General features: G+C 34.8%; 1 protein-coding gene and 2 pseudogenes across 1 annotated transcript in view; 2 read left to right on the forward strand and 1 right to left on the reverse strand.

Moving 5' to 3' along the window:
• NUP35 (nucleoporin 35) overlaps positions 1-16,209 on the forward strand; it is a 43,720-nt gene extending 27,511 nt beyond the window's left edge. Inside the window, exons 5-9 of the mRNA XM_037849309.1 lie at positions 8,731-8,872; positions 11,928-11,997; positions 12,745-12,873; positions 13,833-13,997; positions 14,977-16,209. Coding sequence (XP_037705237.1) covers positions 8,731-8,872; positions 11,928-11,997; positions 12,745-12,873; positions 13,833-13,997; positions 14,977-15,054 — 584 coding nt within the window. The 3' untranslated portion in view covers positions 15,055-16,209. The remainder of the gene's footprint in view (positions 1-8,730; positions 8,873-11,927; positions 11,998-12,744; positions 12,874-13,832; positions 13,998-14,976) is intronic.
• Positions 1,925-2,695, reverse strand: LOC119544144 (annotated as a pseudogene).
• A 1,016-nt stretch (positions 16,210-17,225) lies between the features above and the next one.
• Positions 17,226-19,269, forward strand: LOC119543768 (annotated as a pseudogene).
• Positions 19,270-19,612: the final 343 nt, after the last annotated feature.

Raw genomic sequence — 19,612 nt, forward strand, 5'->3', positions numbered from 1 at the left:
TTTATGGTGCAAAATAGGGGTCCACCTTCACTCTTTGGCATATGGATATTAAGTTTTTACCAGCACCATTTGTTAAAGAAACTCTTCTTTCCCAATTGAGTGGATTTGGCACCCTTGTCAAAAATCAGTAGGGCATGAATGTGAGAGTGATCTCTGAACTCTTAGTTCTATTCCATCGGTCTCTGTCCGTTCTTGTGTCACTTGGATGAACAGCAGCTTTGTAATAAGTTTTAAGATTGCCAAGTGAATCCTCCAGCTGTGTTCTTCTTTTCAAGATGGTTTTGGCTATTCAAGGCCCCTTACCTTTCCATATAAATTAAAAAAATTTTTTTTAATTAGGCAAGTTGTGGGTTTACAGAAAAATCATATAAAAAATAGTGTTCCCATATACTCCCTTCCCTCCCCGAGTTATTAATACTTTGCATTAGTATGGTACATTTGTTGCAATTCATAAAAGAACATTTTTATAATTGTACTATTAACCATAGTCCATCATTTATGATATGGTTCATTGTGTTGTACAGTCCTATGTTTTATCTTTTAATTTTTATTCTAGTAACATATGACCTAAAAATTTCCCTTTAGCCACAATCACTTACATAATTCAGTGCTGTTACTTACATTCACAGTGTTAGGTTACCATCACCATCATCCCATCCATTACCAATATGTTAGAATCAACCCAAATAGAACTACTGTACAAGTTAAGCTTTAACTGCCCATTCTCAACCCCCGACACAGCCCCTGATGACCTGTAGTCTAGATTCTAACTCTATGAGCAAGAGATAGACATCATTCCAGAAATCTTTTAGACTTGATTTTGAATATATTTGGGCTGTTGACACAGAGAAATAATTATACCAACTGCATCATTTATATTATAAAACTTAAATATTGTTGAAGTAGTTAACTTTTTGGAGTTCTGGTCTGTCTACTGTCCCATTTGATTCTGGGGGTGACAGATAAGGCTTATGTTACAGGTTCATTTATGGATATAGTAACTGAGGAAACTAACATTTATTGGGCCCTTTAAATGTGCTCTCTCAGTTAATATTCATCTATACAGAATAGGTATTTTATATACATTTGTATCTTACTTTCCCCATGTAAAATGAAGATGGCAGTTTCCATTTCAGAATTGTTTTATTATTATTTTGTTTTAAAATGTTTATTTTTTATTATATACTTCCCATGGGAACACTTCAAGAAAGAAATTACAATAATTTCAAAATACAATCCCTGGACTCAATAAATATCTTATAATTACACCCAATCAATATCTAGAAATGTGTAGACATTTCAGCTAATGAATAAAATAAGTAAATTAACTATGTAAACTACAAATCTTGAATGGGATCGTGCATGATCAGGTAATTCACTTTGCTACCATAAGTGTTTTTAAATGCAGTTCCCATTTATTTCAGTCACATGCACATTCATTGTAGGAGTTAAATTAGACAGCTGATGCTAACAACTTGAAACTATGATCTTTGATATCTTAAGAAAATTCAGTTTAATACAAAGAAGTTAAAGGAGAAAATTTCAGGACCCTTGATCAGAAGCTTTGAATGTTTGCTGTACAACTTTGGTATACCCAAAGTTTCAAGGAAGGCTGAGAAAGAAGAGTGTTTCCTTTTCCCACTGAAGACATGATACAAGAAATAGGCAAAATAGGCATTCTACAGAAAAGAGCTAGCCATTAGGATGTTACAAATAAAGGACTCCTTAGATTAGCAACTAACCTGGTTTAAAGAGCCTTCGCCAATGTTGCAAAAACATTTTCAGAGTAATATTAATGAATATAAGCGTAATAGTTTTTTCTGCCTTCTATACACAGTCATCTTCGAAATGCAGAAAGTGGATTCCAATTTGAGGTTCTTCTCTGGTATGAGAAGTGAGAAGCTGCAGGTGTACATGGGGTGATTTACTGATTTACTTTCTCAGAGTATTCTTTGGAAGCAGTCAGATTTGGCTTGACTGTAGGAGAATCTGGTGTCTGGTTTTCCAGGCAGACTTCTCTGTGGGTCTTCACAAACTGGAATGCCTTCACCAAGCAGAGGGGCTTTGGCCCACTGGGAGATCATTGACATGCAAATACTTGATGACTCCATTGGGGTCAGTTATGAAGAGACCTCTTAGTTGCAAGTGCAAGACCAGCACCTCCTAATAGCACACCATAGATCGGGATATTTGTTTAGTTGAATCTGACAAGAGTGCGATGTTCATGTGGCCTAAGCAGCCATTCTTCCTTGGTGTATTTATCCAGGCAAGATGGCTGAAGTGGTAATCCACTGAAACAGCAACCACTTCACAGTTCACATCATGAAATGCATTGACTTTGTCACTAAAAGCAAAAATTTCTGTAGGATACACAAACATGATACCCAAAGGATAGAAGAAAAGCACCAAATATTTCCCTTTTATGTCATCAATGCTTAGTTCTTTGAACTCTCCATTGACAACAGCTGTACCCTTAAAATAGGTTGCATGCTGGGTGAACAGCAGGAGTGTAGTTTGAGGAAGTGGTGCTGAAGGCAAATTTTGCTTAGTCATAACCAGACCATACCATGTTTGCCAAGCACTTTCTTCCAGAAGCAGCAGGTTTAAGGGCTGCAGCAGCTGAAATGCCCCAAAGAACGGTGCTCATGCGTTGGGCCACCAAAGCCTGGAGCAGCCTTCCTGAAGCAGCACTCATCTTCATTGCACCATAGAATTGCTTTTAGTATTATTAATACACTTAAAACACCTGGAATAGGGCCTTGTATGTAGTATAATACATGCTAGCTGTCATCGTCTTTAATGTTGTAGTTATTATTAATGTAATATTTGAGAAGCGAGGCTCAATAACTTGCCCTGGTTCTGAGAGTAAATGATAGAATTGCCATGTGAACTGACTACAAAACCTGTCCTCTTCCCACTACTTGATGATCTCCACTGTAGTAAGTGATTAGGGCCAGCAACACTTACCTTCTGCCATCCAGTTGTGAGCTCCTAACACAGTGGTATGTTGTCTTCCAAAAAATAAGATGTGATATCTTTTTTACCTTATACATTAAAGTTATTCTTATTTTTTTGTAATTCAGTAGCAGTTGGAATATAAGGGATTAGCATAAAAATAATCTCTCAAAATAATTTGGGGAGGGGACTCTTTGGTCTACTTTTTTGTGACTTTTACTTTTTGAGAATTATAATGAAATCTCGAGAGTAACTTGACTGTTTAGCTCTTTGTGATAGGTTAACTATGTCACTGTCTGGTCATTGAATATAGCTTGATTGTTAAGAAAATTTTCTCTTTGTATGATTCTGAGGAAATCATTCTATATTAATGAATAGGAAATTAAAACTCAGTTGGTAACCCTTTTTGCATCTCAACTTTGGATTTGAATAATGGCTTTATTATTCATTTCCTAATAGGCTTTCTCCCTGTAAGTTCTTCCTGCTAGACATATTTATAAAGCATATAGGAGGTACTTGACACAAGATCACAATTTACCAAAATGTGTGTTCTGTCTGTTAAAATGTGGTCAAGTAAGTATAGGAGATTTTGGTTTAAATGAAGTTATAAAGATTTCTTAGAAACTTCTCAGAGTGTTTAATATGCTCATGTGTGTTGTAAATCTCCCATAAGGTCAATAAAGTATGCAGCCTTTTATAAAACTTTTGCCAAAGAAGCTGTCCTCTCTCCGCCCCTTGGTGAAGAATCTCTTATTACTGAAGCACATAATTCAAGAAATCCATTTGACGACACATAGTTTGGAAAGACTTAGGGTGATTTTTTACTTAATTGCGAATTCAGGACAAATGGCAAGGCAGTAGACATTCATATAGTTATAATGTGTTGAGCATGGAGTCTCCAGAAAATTAGTAAAATGGAGTGTGAATTATAACCAAGGCTCTATAGAACACTGATTCTCAAACTTTTTAGTTTCAGGACTCCCTTTACACTCTTAAAAATTGAAGGCCAAGAACTTTGGTTTGTATGGATTATAGCTACTGTAATTAGCATTAGAAATTAAAACTGAAAAAATTTTATTTATGCATTTAAAATAAACCTGTTCCACATAAAAGTAAACTTTTTAAAAATGAAAATATTTTCCAAAAGAAGTTTTTGTGGGGAAAGTGGCAGTTTTATTGTTTTCAAATCTTTTTTTAATTCAATTTTATTGATATATTTACATACCATACAGTCATCCAAAGTGTACAATCACTTGTTCACATTACCATCATATAGTTGTTCATTCATGACCCCGATCTGTTTTTTGAATATTTTCCTTGTACCAGAAAAAGTAAAAATAAGAATATAAAAAATAAGAGTAAAAAAAGAACACCCAAATTGCTTCCCCCTCCCACCCCCTGTTTTTCCTTTAGTTTTTTTTTTGTCCCCATTTTTCTACTCATCCATCCATACACTGAATAAAAGAGAGTGTGATCCATAAAGCTTTCACAATCACACTGTCACCCTTGTAAGCTACATTGTTATACATACGTCTTCAAGAGTCAAGGCTACTGGGTTGCAGTTTGATAGTTGCAGGTATTTACTTCTAGATATTCCAATACATTAAAACCTAAAAAGGGTTATCTATATAGTGTGTAAGAGTGCCCACTAGAGTGACCTCTTGACTATGTTTGGAGTCTCTCAGCCACTGAAACTTGATTTCATTTCATTTCACATCCCTTTTCGTCAAGATGTTCTCAATTCATGATGTGGGGTCCAGATTCATCTTGGGAGTCATATCCCATGTTGCCAGGGAAATTTACACCTCTGGGTGTCAGATCCCACGTAGGGGTACAGCAGTGGTTGCACCCGCCAAGTTGGCTTAGCTAGAGAGAGGGCCACATCTGAGCAACAAAGAGGTATTCGGGGGAGACTCTTAGGCACAATTATAAGCAGGCCTAGTCTCTCCTTTGCAGTAAAGCTTCGTGAAGTCAAGTCCTGTGATAGAGGGCTCGGCACATCAAACCGCCTGTCCTCAGTGTTTGTGAGAACATCAGAAACCATCCAGGTGAGGAAGTCCAACACCTCTGCATTTTCTTCCAGCTCCTCAGGGGGCTCTGCATATATATATGTATTTTTTTTTTTCTTCTTTTTTTTTTTTAGTTAACTTTTTCAGAAAATTAAAAAAAAGAATAATAATAATAAACATTTCAAACAAAACCAAAAGAAAGGAATAAGAAAAAACAACCTAAGATAACTACATTACTTCCAACATGTTCCTACTCTACCCCAAGAAAATAAAGAGGCTAAGGAAAGGAATAAGAAAAACAAATAACCTAAAATAACTACCTCTCTGTGAACTTGTTCCTACCATACCTCCCAGAAATTAACAAACCATAGTCATTCCTGAGCATTCCCGGAACATTAAGTTAACCCGCAATAACTTATCTGTTCTTATTAGATTATCGTTCCCCCTTCACTATTGGTTGTCTATCGCTAGGTTCCCTACATTCTACAATATAAACCATTTATTTTACAGTTTTCAGTGTTCACATTAGTGATAACATACACTATTTCTCTTATTGTGCCTGGCTTATTTCACTCAGCTTTATGACTTAAAGGTTCATCCATGTTGTCATGTTTCACGACATCGTTCCTTTTTACTGCCATGTAGTATTCCATGTGTATATATCACATTTTGTTTATCTCCTCATCTGTTGAAGGACATTTAGGTTGTTTCCATCTCTTGGCAATTGTGAATATTGCTGTTATGGACATTGGTGTGCAGATATCTGTTTGTGTCACTGCTTTCAGATCTTCCAGGTATATACTGAGAAGTGCAATTGCTGGATCAAAGGGTAACTCTATATCTAGTTTTCTAAGGAACTGCCAGATTGTCTTCCAGAGTGGCTGTACCATTATACAGTCCCACCAACAATGAATAAGATTTCCAGTTTCTCCACATTCTCTCCAGCATTTGTAGTTTCCTGTTTGTTTAATGGCAGCCAGTCTAATCGGTGTGAGATGGTATCTCATTGTGGTCTTAATTTGCCTCTCCCTGATAGCTAGTGAAGCTGAACATTTTTATGTGTTTTTTGGCCATTTGTATTTCCTCTTTAGAGAACTGTCTTTTCATATCTTTTGCCCATTTTATAATTAGGCTGTCTGTACTATTGTCATTGAGTTGTAAGATTTCTTTATATATGTGAGATATCAGTCTTTTGTCAGATACATGGTTTCCAAAAATTTTTTCCCATTGAGTTGGCTGCCTCTTCACCTTTTTGACAAATTCCTTTGAGGTACAGAAGCTTTTAAGTTTGAGGAGTTCCCATTTATCTATTTTTTCTTTTGTTGCTTGTGCTTTGGGTGTGAGGTCTAGGAAGTGGCCGCCTAATACAAGGTCTTGAAGATGTTTCCCTTCATTATCTTCTAGGAGTATTATGGTACTGTCTCTTCTGTTGAGGTCTTTAATACATTTTGAGTTAATTTTTGTGTAGGGTGTGAGGTAGGGGTCCTCTTTCATTCTTTTGGATCTGGTTATCCAGCTATCTCAGCCCCATTTGTTGAATAGGCTGTTATGTCCCAGTTCACTGGTTTTGGGGGCCTTATCAAAGATCAGTCTGCCGTAGATCTGGGGGTCTATTTCTGAATTCTCAATTCAATTCCATTGATCAATATGTCTATCTTTGTGCCAGTACCATGCTGTTTTGACTACTGTGGCTTTATAATAAGTTTCAAAGTCAGGGAGTGTAAGTTTTCCTGCTTCGTTTTTCTTTTTTAGAATGTTTTTAGCAATTTGAGTCATCTTCCCATTCCAAATAAATCTGATAACTAGCTTTTCCAAGTCTACAAGGTATGTTGTTGGAATTTTGATAGGGATTGCATGGAATCTGTATATCAGTTTGGGTAGAATTGACATCTTAATGACATTTAGCCTTCCTATCCATGAACAAGGAATATTTTTCCGTCTTTTTAGGTCCCTTTCTATTTCATTTAGTAAAGTTATGTAGTTTTCTATGTATAGGTCCTTTACGTCTTTGGTTAAGTTTATTCCTAGGTACTTGATTTTTTTTTTTTTTTTAATGTCTAGCTTAATAAAATACTGCTAAATTGTCTTACTTATTTCTGCACTGAATAGTGTCAAGTAGCCTCTGGAAAAGTTTGGTGTATATTCATGAGAGAGTGAGAATGAAAACGGCAAATGCAGCCTTATTATGAGAATAATTTTGGGCTGGCTGTTCCCATGAGAGGGTTTTGGAGACTCAGGGGTCTCTAAATCACACTTGTTGTACTGCTATAGTAAACACAAGTTTTGACTAGATTACTGCCTAAGAGCTCATGCTTTGGATTCAGATTGCCTAGATTGGTATTATAGCTTTTCTCATTGTTTTGTGATTTGTTAGAGCTACTGATAGGACCTGTCTCATAGGATTAAATGTACTTAAGCATGTTAAGAATAGTGCAATAGAGTAAGTACTTAATAAAATGCTACTTCTCATCATTTCAAAATTTTAAGTCCCCTTATCACCTTTTCTTAGAATTTTCAATGGCTTACCTACTCATGTGGGGTAAATAAAAGCCAAAGTCTTTACAGTGGCCTACAAGGCTTTTCTTCATGATGTTATCTTGTTACCTCTCTGCTACCTCTCTGCTCTCATCACCTACTTTATCTGACTCAAATCCCCCTTGCTTACTGAGCAGTGGCCTTCTTTCTGCTTCTTCACCACAAAGCATGTCCTTGTTTAGGGTTTTGTACCTGCTGTTTTCTCTGCTTAGCATGCAGTTCTCCAAATATTGACATGTCCACCCCTCCCTGGCCCCCCTTCTTCAGATTCTTGCTTTTATGGCACTTCAGTTAAATTTTTTTTCATTAAAAAAAAAATTCTTCCTCACAGATACATACATAATTCCTATCTCCCTTCTTTATTTTATTTTTTTTTCTGTAGTATTTTCTGATTTCTAACATACTAAATATTGACTTATTTGTGTTCCTCCCACTAGAATTTAAGTTCACATGAGTGAATGGATTCTTTGTCAAACTTGTTCACTATTGTCTCCTCAATATCTAGAATGATGCTTGGTGCATATATAAGAGCTGAAAAAATATTTCTTGAATGTGTGAATCATTACTACTACAGAGATGAAAGAAGAATAGTTTGTATGCTTTATTACAAATATACAATGAATATATGGCATGTTGAATACACATACACCATGGCACTTTGGATACACAGAAAGCACTCAATCAATAGCTGTTATTGAAAGATAAGAAAAAAAGAACAGGAACAGACAATTTAGATTGGAAATGACCTGAAAAAAAGAAAACTGCAGGCACACAGCTCTTAGGGGCTAGAATTGATGCAGTTTAAGGTATACTGGAAAAATGAGGCTGGAACCATATTCTTGAGGCTAAGTCTATTTGGATTTGTTCTGTGGGAAATGAGTAGTTACTGAATGTTTTTAAGGCAGAGGTGCCACAATGAAAGTGGTAGGTTTGGGAGATGTATCCAGCAGAAATCTATGAGGTTGACTGGAGATCATTTGGAAATTAATAAAGCATTTACCAAATTTGTATTAAATGATAATAAAGCATTTTGCAAAATCATAAACCATGCCTACTTATTGACTTCTCAAATTGTATGGTAGTATGGAAATTATTATTTGATCATAGTTGTGTATTTTGAACTATTTATGTAATTACTGACATACTTTTTTCATTTAAAATGGAGAGCTTTGATTTAAAATAAACCAAAGTATTTATATTGGTAACTAACTTACAAAATATACTGATATAGGACAAAGTATGTTTAGTCCGGCAAATATTGGCCAACCACGAAAGACTACATTATCTCCTGCCCAGTTGGATCCTTTTTATACTCAGGGAGATTCTCTGACTTCAGAAGATCACCTCGATGACACTTGGGTGACTGTGTTTGGGTAAGTTTTCTGTGTCATTTACCTTTTAAAAAAATTACCCCCACCCCGTTTTATAATGAATATTATCAGGCATGCAAAAAAGTTGAATTCACAGCAAACACCAATACAGTCACCACCTACATTCTGTAATTAATAGTTTGCTGCTTTTGCTTTATCAGTCTGTCTCTTTGTCAAGTCACCTTTTTTTAAAAAATATATATATTTTAGAGCTAAATTGCAGATATCAGTAATATGTGTCATCCTGACACTTAAGCATGTATATCATTAACTAGGGTTCAATGTTTGTTTACAGTTTTTTCATTATTTGTTTATCTCTTCCCAACTTATTTTCTCTTCAGCATATTTGCTGTATGTTTGAGCAAGGTTTCCCATTTAGACTTACGAGGTTCCTTTCCTTCTTTCTTGTGGCTATTTCTCTCCTTTTAGTGGGCTTATCCAGTTTTGAACTTACAAATTGAACTTTATTTGTATATGCTATATCACAGGGTTGGTACTTTGTAGACACAGAATCTTGAATATTCAAAAAAGAACATTGAATATTGATACAAACAGAGGATAACAGTCTTGAGTATATTTTGAACTTAAAGGTCCAAAAAGTACTTTAAAGTACTTTTATTATCAGATGAGAAAACTGAGAAACTGAAGTATAGACAGATTAAATGAAATTTCTTCAGAGATTCACATCCAGTTAATAGCAAAGCTTCAGCAGGTCTTTTGACTTACAAGCTGATATTGTTTCTACATAAGATTTGTTTATGAAAGTGTAATTTGCCATACTGATATGGGACCTTATTATATTTATTTTGGGGATAAAAATACAAAAATATCACACGAGCTCCTTGAAGGAAGAGCAATGTACAATACATGTTTAGTGGATTTTGTGTACTCAATTTATTTAAAATTTAAAATTCAAAAGGTTTCCCTTCCACCTTTGCCCCCAGCTACATTTTTTCACCTCTCTAAGGCAGTTATGGCTATTTTTTGTGTGTGTATCCTTCCAGAGAGGTTGTATGTGTTACTGATTCTGTTTAAGTACACTGTAGGATTATTGTATACCCTTGTTCTCCAGAAAGCCCACACTCAATCCTATATCCATAGCGTTTGGGCTGGCTTCTTGTTGTTTTCTTTTTCATTTATATTTAAATTTTTATGTTCTTATGAAATGGCTGTGTGTTGGGACATGAATGTCTACTCCCAAGTCTGTTTTTTAGGCTTGATAGTAATGGTGTCTCAAGTAATTAAATTACTTGAAATACTTCTGCTAGTCTTTTTTTTTTTTTTTTTTTAATCTTCATTTTATTGAGATATATTCATATACCACGCAGTCATACAAAACAAATCGTACTTTCGATTGTTCACAGTACCATTACATAGTTGTACATTCATCACCCAAATCAATCCCTGACACCTTCATTAGCACACACACAAGAATAACAAGAATAATAATTAGAGTGAAAAAGAGCAATTGAAGTAAAAAAGAACACTGGGTACCTTTGTCTGTTTGTTTCCTTCCCCTATTTTTCTACTCATCCATCCATAAACTAGACAAAGTGGAGTGTGGTCCTTATGGCTTTCCCAATCCCCTTGTCACCCCTCATAAGCTACATTTTTATACAACTGTCTTCGAGATTCATGGGTTCTGGGTTGTAGTTTGATAGTTTCAGGTATCCACCACCAGCTACCCCAATTCTTTAGAACCTAAAAAGGGTTGTCTAAAGTGTGCGTAAGAGTGCCCACCAGAGTGACCTCTCGGCTCCTTTTGGATTCTCTCTGCCACTGAAGCTTATTTCATTTCCTTTCACATCCCCCTTTTGGTCAAGAAGATGTTCTCCGTCCCACGATGCCAGGTCTACATTCCTCCCCGGGAGTCCTGCTAGTCTTTTTCTTCATTTTAAAATCACAGTTCTTTCCCAACAATTTATTTTCTGATGCTTTCAAGTTTTAGTAACCGTTTATATAAGTTTGCAAGAGCATTCTCCTCTAAAGGATAAAATATTTTATATATCTTCTGTATCTTTTTCCTGCTGACTCAGAGTCATCTTGAAATATCATTCATTGTTTTAGGGTGATTCTTTTGAAGGGTATTGGGAATATTAATTTCTACTCAAAAGAATTATTTTTATTTCTCAGGTACTCCCCTTCTTTTGAGCCATTTTTTCTCCTTTTCAGTTTTCTTTATCTCTGCTTTGTAGACACCCTGACTCATTTGTTGTTTTTCTCTGGGCTTAGAAATCTCCTATCCAAACTTACATAAAATAAAATAAAATTCCACTTCTGAATGCAGTAAGTATTTTACTTATGTAGATTTTAATGTGTAGAATTTTACATTTATTTTTGTGACTCAGAATTTTTTTCTGTAGGGTTCTCATCCAAGCTCCATATAAGTGAGATTAGTCAGTGAACTTCCACATAGATAGTTCTGTACCACGATAGCTATTATTGCTTTCAAATTGAAAATATCTTTATTGTGTAGACTGTAAAACTAGTAACTCCTCATTATAAAATATTCTAACCACACAGAACTTTATAAAGAAGGAAGTAAAGAAGTCACTTAGAATTTTCCCATACTCTAGTGGCTATTAAAATTTGGTAACCATCCTTTTAAATGTTTCTGTGCCATTGATACTGTCACTGCCTTTTATTTTTGTTTTATGACTGCATTTCATACTTTTCAGGTGGTGATCAGTGTGTAAAGATAGGACTAATTTAAAATTCTTTTCCTTTTTAATAATCATAGTATACATAATTATTTACATTTGCATCCAAACATGCACCCAGTGTAAACTAAACTATATACAGAACTTCAACTGCATAGTTCTTTTCCAAGGCTTGTGATAATGGCAGTGAAGTTGGAATTTTTAAAGATTTTGAGAGGTGGAATTTGACTGGCTCAAAACTCTTACTAATGTATTTACTTTTGAGTAACTGCAATGATCGCGGATCTCCTAATGTTTGAGACAGTTGGGGGGGAATGTATCTTGAAACACTTGTAAGGTGGCAGTTTGCATTTGTATTTATTGTGGAGTTAATTGTTTTGTTTGGGCAACTCTTTCAGGTTTCCTCAAGCATCTGCATCCTATATTTTATTACAATTTGCACAATATGGGAATATCTTAAAACATGTGGTAAGGCTTCATTTTTATTCAATTAAGATTTTGGCTGAGGAAAAGTTAGTGGTCCCCCCCCCCCCTTTTCTAAGTTTTGGTAGAATATGTTCTTTATAATCTGGAAGACTAGAAATTGCAGTGCTTGATAAAAAGAGATAAGGAGAGAAATTAAGGAGGCGAGTGAGATTCAGGATCACCCTCCCCCCACCTTTTTTTTTTCCTTAAACAGTTCACAGTCTTCAAAAAAAAAAAAGATTATACCAATGTTATATTATTGTTTTCTGATTTTAGCTTGCTTTATTAGAGACAAAGGGAAATGAGAACGTCCCTTTTTTTAGCTTACAGAGGGCTCCTCCCTCCCTCCCTTCCTTTCTCCTTCCTTCCCTTCCTTCCTTCCCAAAGAATATCTTTCCTTGCACAGTGTTATAAACAACATGTTTTTTCTTTTACTGGAGATTGACTTAGCTCCTACAGAATATCAGATTGATGAATACAGTTTTAAAAAATTTCCTAACAGTTGTCTTTTGAGAATTAATTCACCTTCAGAGAATATTTGCTGTGTTACACTTTACTTAGAGAATTGATAGCTAGAGATTATGGAAACTGTTTTGTGGGATTTGTGTTGGACTCTTAATATTACAATTTATTACAAGGAACCAAATAAAAAGTTGGAAGTATATTTCTCTTCATGTGTTATTTTCTATTAGAATTCATTGTATTTAGGTTTTATATATTTTATATTTTAAGAGACTTCATTTTTTGCAGATGTCTAACACAGGAAATTGGATGCATATCCGTTACCAATCTAAATTGCAGGCCCGGAAAGCCTTAAGCAAAGATGGGAGGATTTTTGGAGAGTCTATCATGATTGGTGTAAAACCATGTATAGATAAAGTAAGTTATGCTGATGTAAAGGGAATAGCTTAATCTGCATGAAGAGCACAAGTCTAGGCATTGACATTGGTGATTATGTCACTTTGCTTCATTGTGCTTGTCTTTCTTAGTTTGTAAAATTTGTTGATATTTACAGTATGCTTGTTATGGTAAGCCAACGATAATATAGTCACAGCAGTTTAGAATTTAGGAATAATCCAGTCCAACCCCTTCATTTTCTAGATAAAGAAATAGGGACCAAGAGGGTTTATATCTTGTCTGAAGTTGTTAAAGGTGAGGTCTGGATTCTAGGTCTTTTGACTTTAACCCGTTCTGTTTTGTGCAAGACAACATCAAATTCTTTAATACTTTAAAGGAACGTTACTATTTAAAAGTGAAATGTTGCACATGAATGGTAACTGATGGTTAACTTTTAAATGGCTGAAAATTTTTGTTAGTCATTTTTATTTAAAGATATTTTATTGATATATGTATTAAGCAATACTGAATACATTTAAACTTTTGTGTGTGGCTTGTAGAACAGTCATAACGTTCTTTAAACAAATATATGTGAACTTCTATTACATACCAGGCACTGTGCTTGGTGTTGGTAGGCACACGTTATAACCTATTACTCTAGCTGTGTAGTTGTGTAATTATTACATTGTGCTGTAACCGATGTTTACAGAGACTGTGGAAGTATTTGAGGATGCTAGGTACTAAATAGTATCAGACTTAGGTATTCCCCTCCAGGCCCTCCAATAATTCTCTTTTTCTTCCCTGTTGATTTTTCCTTGCTGATTTTTCATAAAGTATTTGTTATCCTTGTGGGTCCATAGTTGCATTGAGGCTGTTTGAGGTTGTTATTTAAAGATGAATTAGGTCAAAGTGTGCCTGTTTTAATAAAAAGTAGGATGCAATATTGGATAATATGTATTATGGTTATAATTAGAGGAATTATTTAATCTTTTTTTCTCCAGAGTGTCATGGAAAACAGTGACAGATGTGCTTTGTCATCTCCACCTCTAGCCTTTACCCCACCAATCAAAACCTTAGGGACACCATCCCAATCTGGAAGTAATCCTAGGATTTCTACCATGAGACCTCTTGCTACAGCATATAAAGCTTCTACTAGTGACTATCAGGTATTTTAAGGATTGGATAAAAAAACATACGTTAAAGACTGAAGTGCATAGCATATTTAACTCTTTTCATTGGAATGATTTGTATGCCATTAAATATCTTGTTAGGTGATTGCCTTGATGAAAACTTTGAATTCCTCAATTTCCAATTTTAAAGTTAGAATCTTGACCAACTGGAAAGTTATCTTGAATTTTTTAAAAATTTGTTTGCACTTTTCAAAGCATTTTGAAAATTTGTTAGGTTTTTTCTGTTGTATTTGCATACCTAAAAAGGTTCTCTTGTGGACTTCTCTGGCCACAAGAAAGGAACAAAATCCTATTTAATTGATGACTAAATCTGATGATACCATAAATGAAGAACCTCAGATTGTAGTGTTGCTTTCGTTATCAAAAGAATACATGGCCAGCTCTTGTGATTCAAAGAGCAAAGCTGTCTCATTTCAGAGGAGTTTAAGGGAGAAGTTCATTAAATTTTCTAAAGAATGGTAGAAATATTGTGACTCTCATTCAATATATTATTGTTCCCTCCTTAATTAACCTAGACTTCTGAACTTGCCCAGCTGTGGACACAGGACCTGAAACACAGCAAATAAGAAACTTTTGTTTTAGTAGGGCAGGTAGTGACAGTTTAGTCTTTTGATTTCCCTTGAAATTAGGAGGACATCCATTCTAGAGGTGTTTTTTTTTTTTCCTTTAGGTTTTTTTTTTTTTTTTTTTAACTGCCATTTTAACTCCTATCACTTGGAAATTTTGTGTTTTTGTTTGTTTGGTTTCCTCATTTAAGGGGCACATGTAATTTGCTTTACCAAAGGAATGATTATTGCCATTCTTAAAAGGTTTTCTATATCCATATTTTAATCTTAAGTATACAATTCAGTGCTATAAATGCATGTTATTTGGCTGTTTTAAAGTTTAGATTTGACTGTGACACTGAAGAAACAATAATCTAACAATTGTTTTGTGTATGTGTCTTTTTAAATAGGTTATTTCTGACAGACAAACGCCAAAAAAAGATGAAAGTCTTGTATCCAAAGCAATGGAGTACATGTTTGGTTGGTAGTATAATAAAAGTGGAGGATTCAGCTACAAAAATGAAGGTTGATACACTAAAAAAGAGTTAGCACAGTACTGCCAGTTTCCTTCGGTTAGTTATATAACCACTCTTGGCACATTGGGATGCTATCTCATACTTCTTTTAGAAGGCTTTTACTTTAAGGATATAGCATATTTGTAGCTTGCACTTTAAAAAGATGCATAAAATAAATTTTTCTGAAACTGAAAATCCCTGTAAATCAGATTTTGTGCTTTCTGTGATAGTGCATGCTTAAACACAAAAAACCCCAGCACTGATTACTGTAAATTATATTACTGAATTTGTGAGGAGACTTCTTAGTCTTCATAAGAAGCTTGGGTAAATTTCATGAATGGGAATTGTGCAGCTGCTTCTACCAAGACATAAAGATTATACTTAGCAGTTGGAATTATGGTCTTTTAATTTAGATAGTATTTAATATTTTAATTATCCTTGCTTTTGTATATGTCCTTTTGTGACTTGTCATTTTTCAGTGTTCTAAATCTGAAATAGTCTTTTTAAATACCTACTACCTTACTACTCAAGTACTTGAGTTTCTTGATAATAAAATGTGTTAATTATATGTATTAAACATTTTTGAAAGGGTGACTTATTTTTAAAAATTATGAATAGTTTTAAATATTCACTGAAGTAGAGAGAATGTGTCATGAGCCTCCAATATCTGTAATCAGTTTTAATAACCATCAGTATTTTGCCATACTTGTTTCTTCTTACCCCCTTTTATTTTGTTTAAAACGCATTTCATATGTCATTTTAATCTAAATACTTAAGGATGTATCAAAATTTTTTTTTCATGTGTAATTATGATGTCAGTATCACATCTAACAAATATTAATAATATTTCTTAATTTTTAAAATATCTAACATACAGTCCATTTTCAAATTTCCCAGTTATATACAAAATATATTAATGGTTGGTTTTTCCAGACTAGGCTTACACACTGTATTTGGTTGTTTTGTCTCTTAGTGTCTTGCAATCTAATCTTGTCCTCCCTCTCCCTGATACCACCCAATATATCATTACTTGTTGAGGAAACCAGATGACTTGTCTGTGGAGTGTATAGCTTTATATGTATGTGCGTGTTTTAAATATATATAAATAATTTTTTTTCACTATTTCAATCAATTGCAGTCGTCGTTCTTTGTTCAAATTATCCCCTCTCTGACCAGTGAGAAACTTTTGACAAGCTGGTTCTTTTGTGTGAAAGGAGATTTTCATTTGAAATATTTGACCTTAGTACATGGCTCTGTATAATCTGCGTACTTCCTTATCTTTAATGTATTTATATAAACAGTAACTAAAATAACATATTGCATGTAAGGTTTTGATGTACTTTTTAAATTGCCACAAACTACCACTGAAGACTTTTGTTTGGTTCCATGAGACGAAGTGATACTAAGGAATGTACTGGTGTGGATGATAATCCATTTATTGTTATGCTTATAGAGTATTTCCATTGGAAAATTTTTACATTGAAGTCTTTCTCTTCCAACTTAAAATACAAGGATTATATTTTAAGTCCTATTTCATTATGCACAGAACTCAGTCAAGATAGAACTGGCTACTAAGTGCCATAGGGAAAAAACACTTGCATTTGTATTTGCACTAAATGCATTTTTAAAAGGGCATTTTCCACAATTATTATTATATACAAAATATTTGTGCCTTCAAAAAGAATATTTTTCCTAATGGGTTACTAATTCTGTGTATTTGTGTCCCCACTGCACCTTTTCTCTTCACCCCCCAGCTTACCATTCAGTTGTCTGGATGGGATCAGGTACTCTTTGGGGGTTGAGGTAGTTTGCAACTGTATGTACCCCAGAAAACCATGTTCTTAATCCATTCCTGTGGGTGTGAACCTATTTTAAGTAGGAACTTTTGATGAAGTTACTTTAGTTAAGGCATGGCCCAGGGTAGGTCTTAATCCTCTTACTGGAGTCCTTTATGAGAGAATGAAATACATACAAAGAGGGAGAAAGCCACAGAAGCAAGAAGCTGAAAGCAAGCTTAGTTAATATGCCTGTTATTAGCCTCATTAAAAAAGAAAAAAGAGTATGTGGTGGATTAAAGAGTTGAAGATTTTTGATACTCCTTCCATTGAGAGATGGGCCTGTTTTCCCTTCCCTTGAGTCTGGGAATGCCTGTGATTTCTTTGACCATTAGTCAAAGTGATGCTATGATGATTCTAGAACTAGCCTGTAAAGAGGACTGGCAGCTTCCACTTTTGTCTGCTGAAGCCCTGATCTGTTCTCTAAAAAAACTGATAACTCTGTGGGAAAGACCACATGGAGAGGGTGTTAGACGACATGGTGTGAGAGAGGGGCTCAGCAAAGCCCAACCTTCCAGTCTCCCAAGGCACCAGGCATTGTGAGTGAGACAGTCATGAGCCCTTGAGCCAGCACAGCTGCCAGCTGAATATCACAAAGAGGCCATGAGAGATTTGAAGCCAAGAGCCGAGTCCATATCATGTGGAGCAGGAAAATTGCCCAGCCAAACCCTACCTGGATTCCTGACTAAAGATTGTGAGATATAATAAAATGTTTGTTGTTATAACCTACCAAGTTTTAGAGTAGTAGGTTACATAGCAAATGGAACAGAGAGTAAGAAAACAACACATAAATGTCTCACCTCAGATTATATAGATATATACTGATAGCAGTGGGACAGAAACTCAGATTCTTGACTCTGGAATGCAATGTTCTGGACTAATAACATATTGTCTTTAATACTCAGGTTGATTTTTAAAAATTCAAACTATTTTAAAATGCATTGGAGTTGAGAAGTGTTTTAAATGAATCTCGTGGGTTCCAATTGCAGTTAAAAGAAATGTTTGAAAAGAAAGTATTTTAAAAACAATATAATGTCAAATAAAAGAACTATTTTTGACCATATAAAGTTAGCCTAAAACTTTGCAATATGCAAAAGATTATCTCTATTAGATGATGACTTCCAGACACCATTGTGTGAAAATAGGCCTATTAGTGAGGATGAAACCTGGAGTAAAGAAGATACAGATACAGAAAGTGATGGTAAAGAAACCTTCGAAACAGTTTCTAATGAAGAACAAACAGCTCTTCCAAAGATTAACCCAACTGAACCTACTTCCAAAGCAGAAGAGAGTGAAAAGGTTGATTCAAAGATGAAAGCTTTCAAGAAAATATTGAGTGTGTTTAAAGGGCCCTTAGTACACATCAACCCAGCAGAAGAATTGTGTTTTGGAACTATAGAATCTGGAGAGAAGAAACCTTTAATGGTGTTGACAAATGTAACTAAAAAATTTAATGGCATTTAAGGTGAGAACAACTGCTCCAGAAAAATAGAGTCAAGCCAAGCAATAGCAGCTGTGAATCGGGTGCATCTGCTGACATAGTTGTGTCTCTTCCTGGGTGTTTAACTGTTTCTATGCAAGACCAGTTTCCGATAGTGGCTGCAGAAATGGAACAGTCATGTGGCAAAGGCCCAGCAGAATTGGCTCAATTCTGGAAGGAAGTTCCCAGAAACTTAGCTTAGATTAAGATGTCATATTGTTGAGAGCAGTAAAGCAACCACTCCTATGTTAAAACACAATACCTTTTCATATGTCAGATAAAACCAGTGAGCACCTCTGCCTACAACTTAATCTTTTACTAGAAAACAATAGGAAACTTGAGGCCAAGTTAAGCATTGTATCTGGTCCCCAAAGCTGCTGCTTTCCTTAACAGTGCCTTTGCTTGCTTTTGTCATCTCTTCTGTTTGTTGTACCATTAAAGAAGTGGTATACCCAGTAGGGGAACATGGCTCCTTAAACCGTCTCCATTGTGCTAGACTCCTAAAGGTGATGCCCATCTGTACTTCCTAAAAGGAAGTATGGAGCACTTGGGCAGAGGGAAATAGATACATTTCTTGAAAATAAAGAACTGTTAGCATAAAAAAATTGCCTTGAAAATGATGAATAAATTGATTATAGCTAGTTAGTTAAGACATATCCATTATGTACATAAATAGTTTAAATATAATTTATTTTTTCCTTTTGGTTTGAATACTTTTAATGCTTGTTTGTTTTTATCATGCATATATTAGCTGAACTGAAAATTATAAGAAAGATGCATTGTTGCAGCCCAAAAATGTAATCTGCTTTTTTTATGATGCAATTATTATAGCCAAGCTGACTTGTTAGCTTTTCTATACTATGTATATAGAAGAACATGTATATTAAAAAAGAAAACATACTTATACAGAATAATTTGTAATAACTTGTGATTTAAAAAATTGCTTCCAGATCATAGTCAATATTCTTTTGGAATGTAAAATTTTTTAAAGCCAAACTACTTTTGGCCTTTGTTTCTTATCAGTGTTCCTTAGCAACCCACCTTTTTTTAATCTAGGGTTTTTTTCTGAACACCAATTTAGATAGAATTTGGGAAACTTTTGTTTTGTTGGATTTTTCTTTGAATTCTCATAGTGATGTCCAGAAGGAAAAGCTCTTCACACAGTTCCACTGTCCAGTCATTTAGGCAGTTTCATTTTTGTTTACTGTGGCTGAGC

The sequence above is a fragment of the Choloepus didactylus genome, chromosome 9 (genome assembly GCF_015220235.1).
Source record: "Choloepus didactylus isolate mChoDid1 chromosome 9, mChoDid1.pri, whole genome shotgun sequence".
Taxonomy (NCBI): domain Eukaryota; kingdom Metazoa; phylum Chordata; class Mammalia; order Pilosa; family Megalonychidae; genus Choloepus; species Choloepus didactylus.